This window comes from Corvus moneduloides, chromosome 7 (genome assembly GCF_009650955.1).
Source record: "Corvus moneduloides isolate bCorMon1 chromosome 7, bCorMon1.pri, whole genome shotgun sequence".
In the NCBI taxonomy this organism is placed as follows: domain Eukaryota; kingdom Metazoa; phylum Chordata; class Aves; order Passeriformes; family Corvidae; genus Corvus; species Corvus moneduloides.
In genome coordinates this window covers 8,671,496-8,678,368 of record NC_045482.1, presented here as the reverse complement: position 1 = coordinate 8,678,368, position 6,873 = coordinate 8,671,496, and the positions used below count along the sequence as shown (strand labels likewise).

Genomic DNA, 6,873 nt, shown 5'->3' with positions numbered 1-6,873 from the left:
TCTGCCCCAGGGGTCGGGGGCAATGGGTTCACAGGGAGAGGGGGAAGTTCACAAAGCATGCATGATCTAATGGCCCTCGTTTGCTGCCTGGTTTGCCACATGCATCTCAGCTGGGATCTCAGTAGTTGCACTGAGGTAGTGCTGCCTCCATGAGGTTCAGCAAGAGGGCAGCCCCCCAAAAGGCATCACACAGGCACGTTATTAGCTAAAAAATCTATGGGGTGATGCAGAAAGGAAAAAGTCCCTCTGTTAGAAGTGATGGCTTGTGCGTTTTTCTCCAGTCGAAGGTAGCTGTACACAGTGCATAAGGCCAGAGAGCTTCAGCTGCATCTGCCTCTCAGCAAGGCTGACTTACCTGGATGGTCCTTCAGGAGTTGTCAGCCCTTTGGAAGAGGGACGATCCTTCATGAGCCCTTGGGCAAATCAGCCCCAGGCCAGAGGTGCTAGCTGCCCACCAGGCTGATGCACAGCTGTGCCACCAGAGTCAGAAACATCCCATAACAAAAACCCTGACAGTGAGCTCCAGTAATTTATACCTCTGCAGGCCAGCTCCTCCTGCTCACATGCCACACTTAACAAAACAGTAATTGCTGCCTGATCTCTAATTGTTCTCACTAACAAGAGCAATGGAACAAGTCAGTTCTACAAATACAGCTTTGATGCAAAAAATGCTCTAGAAAGAACCAAAGGTCAGCATTTCTTTGTATGTGTTGGTAGTGAGTGCACTACTAAAGTATACATAAATATTTAGTGACCTAAATATTTATACCACAGGTAGCAGTACTAGCGGTGCAGGGATTGAAAGCAAAAGAGATTTTTGGGTGCATTTTTATACCAATAAATGTTGAGGCAGCAGCCAACCAAGCAAAAAGCCGTTTCTCTGAGATCCAAGGACAGCACAGAAAGCTGAGCTCAGCTGTCATTCCTCCTCCTCTGCCTGGCAGTGCCCTGCCAAACCAAACCCTCTCATCCCAGCCTCTTACTGCCTGCCTTTGGAGCTGTTTGCAGCAGTCCCAGGTCATGCTGCTGGCTGTGGGGCAGGAGCTCAGGGATGCACAGCAGTGATGCCTGCAGCCAAGGCAGCTCGCAGAGCTGCAGCCTGGAGTGTACAGGAGGGGGAGTGTTTGCTTCGATAGCTGCTTCCTCCCTGGGAAACCAGGGCTTGCTTCCCTGTCTCCTTCAAGCCCTCCCGCTCCCAGGATGCTCCAGCAGTATCTGACTGCATAAGGCTTTTTCTGGGCTCCCGGGAGCGCTTACTGAGACTGAAACTGCCCACTTCAGCCAAGCTTGCAGAAAACTTCCCAAAAGCAACCTGCTCCCTCAGCAGATGAAGAACTAGCAGCAGTGCAGGACTCCACTACATTACTCCTTACCATTGCAACCTGATTTGTAGCTGCCACTTTGGTTTTTCCACACCTGTGTGGACACTCCTCCTCCTGGTGATGTTACTGTAGGGGCTTCAAAGGGGCTTCCCGTAAGTGAGGATTAACCTGTAGGTTTTGGAACGTGCCTGTGATGTGACTGCCCATTCCTGTTTTAAAAGACATGCTGAGCACCAGCCAAGCCCCTGTAGATGTCTGCACACACATCCTTCTATTCCCAGGAGCAGCAGTGGCATTTTCCAGAGGTGCTTTGGTAGTAAGTGGGGAAGGGAAGCCTGGTCTAAGCATTTTCCCTCATAAAAATGCCCACATTGGTTCAGTTATGTTTAGCCATCTCAAAGTTCCCAGCTCCTCTGGAAAGTCCAGCTCAGACCTCTGCTGAAGTCACTGTGGTTATGACTCAAGGGCTAAACTTGTCAGGAAATCATGCATGTCCAGCAAAATGGGTTTCTGCATCTGGCCTGCTGATTGCTAGGTGGGATTTTTTTTCTGTTTAGTAACCACAGTTTCTGAGCAGGAACTTCTGGAAATGGCTTCTTGCTGATCCACTTCAGAAATAAGAAATCTGGGGGCATTTATTTGAAGGCCCAAACATGCCCGGTGGTACAGCCTGATGGTATTCCTGGTGGTATGTGCCTGGCAACCACATTTCCATGGCATGTTGAATTCCCATACTTCCAACTGGCCTGTAGAAATAACATCTGAAGTGGGAAAGGGGTTTGGTTTGGACCCACGACTTCTAAGCAGATAAAACTCGACATGGTGACTGCATTACTTGCTCTTAGCTCAGAGCAAAGCACCGCTGCAGCACATACAGACCTGTGTTTGCAGCCTTGAGCTATTTTAATTTCCTCTAGTGACTTCAGGATACTGACAAGATGGATGCACAAGAAAGATTTTCTTTCATCTTCAGCTTATCACCATTCCTCTTTATAACTGACTTGCAAAATGAAACATATATTCAAAAATTAAAAATAGCTTTTGGGTTGGTATTTAGGAAGATGGGGTTTTGTGGTCCTAGGCTTCTTTGTACAGCTGGAAAGGAAATGTGGGCTCCACAGGGAGGACAGGATCCTCAAACAGCTTAAAAAACCCAGCGCAAACCAGAAACAACTGTTTGTGAAAGCCAAGGATGCAGCACCTGGAAGAAGGAGCTGACACCAGCCTGAGACGCAGCGTGTGATGGGAGGGATGCCTTGCTTTGGAGTGGGTGCTGCGGCCCAGCCCAGCTGCCCTCTGCTCAATTTGACTGCCACAGTATGGCAACTAAAACTGACTAAAAGCTTTTAAAATCCTAGTTACAGAAGGTCTCTGAAGGATCTCTGGTCTCACTTCTTCTCTGTAAGTCTCAAAAATACCATTTTGATAAAAACAGAGAGCAATTACAAGTTCAAGAAACCAAAAAGCTGCTTCTTCTGAAAGATGCATTTAAAGTTCCCCATCCACCCCACACAGTCAGAAAGCCTCCCTAGTAATACAGTAGCTCTGTCCACCATCACCAAAGAACTCAATATTTATAGCCAGCCAAGGTGGTTCACAGTGCCAGTAGAAGTCACTCCTTTGAACCACTCTGTGTAGTTTGGATTTTAATGTAACTAATGCCCTGCAGAAAACTGGTGCAGGTCCCCAGATGGGTCCCTGATTCCAGAAAGCTGACATTTAAACTTTCATCCACACAGCCCTATGCTGAGAACTCAAGTGAAGAAGCTGAAAGGGTAAAAACTCTAGAATATCCAGCCCCAGCAGAGTTGTCCCCTGTGTGTGCGCAGTCATGCCAGGGGCACCCGTGAGCAGAGGGGACCCACCAGACGTCCACATCATGTCCCAAAGGTGCTGTCACATACAACATTCCACCCATCACAATGCCTGGGTGGGGCATGGAAGCAAGGGTTGCCATAGGGGAAGGTGAGCAGCTGCCATGCAGCAGACATTACAGCTTCCAGATCCTGGAGCATACCAGCTCCAGTTAAGCCAACCGGGATCAAAGATCATGCCGAAGTCTGACGGAGGAGAGAGGGTACTCAGTGAGATGGGCTACAGGCTGGGTCAGACGATAGGGGAAGGCAGCTTCTCCAAGGTGAAAGCAGCCACCTCCAACAAATACAAGGGCCCCCTGGCCGTCAAAGTGGTGGACCGGCAGCAAGCATCCCGAGCCATTGTGTTCAAGTTTCTGCCTCGGGAGCTCTCCATCGTGCGCAAGATCCAGCACCCCAACATCGTGCGCGTCTTCGAGCTCATCGAGGTCTGCAATAGGAAGCTCTACATCGTGATGGAGGCCATGGACACTACCCTGCTGCAGATGCTGGAGAATCTGGGAAAGCTGCCCTGCACCCCCAACGCCCGGGACATCTTTGTGCAGGTTGTGAGGGCCGTGCGCTACCTGCACGACCGCGACCTGGTGCACCGGGACCTCAAGTGTGAGAACGTGCTGCTCTCCGCTGACGGCCGCCGGGCCAAGATCAGCGACTTCGGCTTCAGCAAGGAAGTCAATGGCTACCCAGACCTGAGCGCCACGTTCTGCGGGACAGCGGCCTTCGCTTCCCCAGAGGTGCTCATGGGCATCCCCTACGACGCCAAGAAGTACGACATCTGGAGCTTGGGGGTGATGCTTTACATGATGGTGGTCGGCAGCGTTCCCTTTGATGATACCAACGTCCAGAGCATGCCCCAGCTGCAGAAGAAGGGGGTGGTGTACCCAGAGGGGCTGCCGGAACCCTGCCAAGCCCTCATCAACCAGCTGCTGCAGTACACCCCGGCCTCCCGGCCTGGCGCGGGGCAGATAGCCAAGAACCGCTGGCTGAACGGGGACATCTGAAGGAGAGAGCCCTCCCTGAACATTCTGGAAGAGCACATTGATGCAATAAATACTGTCGTGAAAAAGCATTTCTGCGGTTTATCGATTATTTTGAGGCCCAGGGGCGCCTGCATGTGGAGCTGATTGAACTTCAGGCACCAGCAAGGCCGTATGCTCTCAGGAGGTGGCCAGATCCCAAAACAGCAGTGGGAGCCTGCTGCAGGCTGGGTTTTGAGACACAACAGCCACGGAGAGCTGCCAGGGCAGAGTGATGAGGTGCAGCAGCACAGCCCATGATGGTGCCTGCTCCCTAGAACACTAAAACTCTGGCACAGCCACCCCAATCTGCTGCTCCCCACCCCCCGCTGCTGCAGGTACAGGGACTATGGGAGGAGAGCTGCTCTCACAGGGGTCTTGGCTTCTTCTCTGCTTTGTTCACCACCAAAGTGTATTTGAGCAGGTGAGAGGGGAGAAGCAGTGGTCCTACAAATCACTGCTGTGAGAAAATGTCACAGTTTTGTGTGCCACTATTGCAGTCTCACAGTGATAGTCACAGCCCAAATTCACACTAGGATCTTTGCAGGCAGCTGGACAGCATTACCCAGCCAAAAGTTTTGGTGTGGCTTTGAGATCCCCACTTTACATGGAACATCTTTCAGATGTGTATTCTTAGCAATACTTGAAATGTCTGCCTAAAGATCCTTGATGAGAAATGCCACTGGCCGTAGAGAACCTGAAAGGGAAAAGTGACAAAGGTATAAAGGAGAACCACTTTTTTAACTCCTGCTGTCCCGCTTCAGGGTGGAAAATTACCAATTACTCTTAATGCAACCCCCAAAATCTTTTATGGGTCCCCATGGGCAAGTCCCATTTTCAAAGGGTTAACTAAAGGTAGGAGCTGGCATCTGAAATGTGCTCTCATGAGACATTACAACCCCCTCTAAACAATCTGCATCTTCCACTGGGACTGACGTCCGGTGGGGTGCTTTGATGGTGTTGCTGGTGCCTTGTGAGCTGACACAGCACAGCCGTGGCAGCACAGCCCGTGGCCAGGCTGTGTCTGACATGAACAAACCAGTGCACGTGACTCTGCTGGAGGAGGTGGAAACACCTTTCCCAAAGCAAACATTTTGGGTCTATTAAAAGCAGCAGTTTAAGTAGAACAGGATGTGGCAGCAGAGCCAGCCCAAGGCCTTTCAGCATTCAGGCTACAGGGAATTTTGCCACCCCCAGAATGAAGATTTATTTTGTTCTTCTCCTTACAGCTGCAAAATAAACCTTGCAGCAGCAAAGTCCAAAGTAGACAGAGTAATGGGATACAAAGGGTGTCTTGTGGCCATCCATGACTGTGGAAACAGACTTGGGAAGGATCAGGAAGGGGATGGAAAGGAAGGAGAGAAGTCATAAGGATGTGGGAAGCAAGGAGGTGGACTTCAGGGTAGTGAAATTTTCAGCAAGGCTCAACACTTCTTTTCCTACTCGCCTTCCAGCCACCCTGTCAGTCTCATCCCAATCCATGCCCCAGGACATCCAGGCACCTGTCCATCTCCATCTCATGCCTCCCTCCAGCCCTTGCTTGCCTCCAGGTACCTCCCCCCAACCTGGGGGCTGCTGTATTGCCTCTCCTTTTGCTCTATCGTAATCCTCTTTCATTAAAGACAAAGCTAATACAGAGGGGGTCGTTCTAAAACCCAGACCCCATTAATCTCCTCTCACACCACATTCTCCTAAACGGTTGCATCTGTTGAGGACACGAGCCGGGACGGATGACTAATGCTTTGCAAGGCTGAAGCCCCTCGGGTGGCTTGGGAAAGCAGCTGGGGTTCAAGCGGGGAGAGGCTGGAACGAGCCACAGGAGGCTCGTCAGGCTGCCCGTGGCCTCGCCCTCCGCAGGCAGATGGTGATCTCCCAGGGCCGGCACCAGCGGCCTCAGAGCCGTCTCCAGGCTGCGGAGATAGTCCATTACACGTCTAATTATGCAAATTTAAAATAAAAATCACAATTAAAGACCCTGGGCCAATTCTTATCTAATTTGCACCAGGGGGATGTCAGTTTTGAAGGAGGGCAGGATCAGAGGCTTGGAGCAGGACGAGGCAGAGGCTCGCGGCTCTGCCAGCACCCCTCCCTTCCAGAGGGCTCTGCATGTGCTAAACCTGCTGCTTCCCCAAGCTTATCTCCTCCTCGGGAGGGTAGAAATGCTTTTTAACCTTCCTGGGAGGTGCACAGTCGATGGAAGTGCCGCTTCCCTGACTCCTGCAGATGAGCCCCAGTGTCCTAGCCACGAAGCACAGTGCCCTGTATTTATGGGACAGCCTTTGAACTTAGAATAAGCACGTGTTGGAGGCACAAATAGCCACCCTGGGTTATCAATATCCTGATCAGTCCCACCAGACTCATTCTGCTGTGTGACTCTGTCCTCCCCGGGCTGTTTGGAACATACTGGTGCAGTGCAGTCTGGAAATGAAGGGTCCTGTGTGATACCAGCACCGAATACCTTTCCGTGGGGGACCTGATCACCATGCACGGTACACTAATAACTACGTGCTATTTAGTCCCTCTCCAAGGATAAGGAGGTCAATGCCTGTATGAGGCAGCTGTGTGGTGTGCCAGCACCTGGCTCCTGCTGGGTCATTACATGCTGTGAGCATTACCCCATCCACCGCCCTCTCGCTGGTTGTCATGGTGCCCTGTGCCATC

General features: G+C 51.3%; 1 protein-coding gene across 1 annotated transcript; it reads left to right on the top strand.

Moving 5' to 3' along the window:
* Nucleotides 1-3,267: 3,267 nt before the first annotated feature.
* On the top strand, nt 3,268-4,265 carry TSSK6 (testis specific serine kinase 6). The gene has a single exon (XM_032114967.1). The coding sequence runs from the start codon at nt 3,301-3,303 to the stop codon at nt 4,195-4,197; it is 897 nt and encodes a 298-aa protein (XP_031970858.1). The 5' UTR covers nt 3,268-3,300; the 3' UTR covers nt 4,198-4,265.
* Nucleotides 4,266-6,873: the final 2,608 nt, after the last annotated feature.

Bases quoted from the DNA above. Each gene is read 5' to 3' on its own strand.
- TSSK6 (XM_032114967.1), top strand. From the start codon at position 3,301: ATGCAGCAGACATTACAGCTTCCAGATCCTGGAGCATACCAGCTCCAG.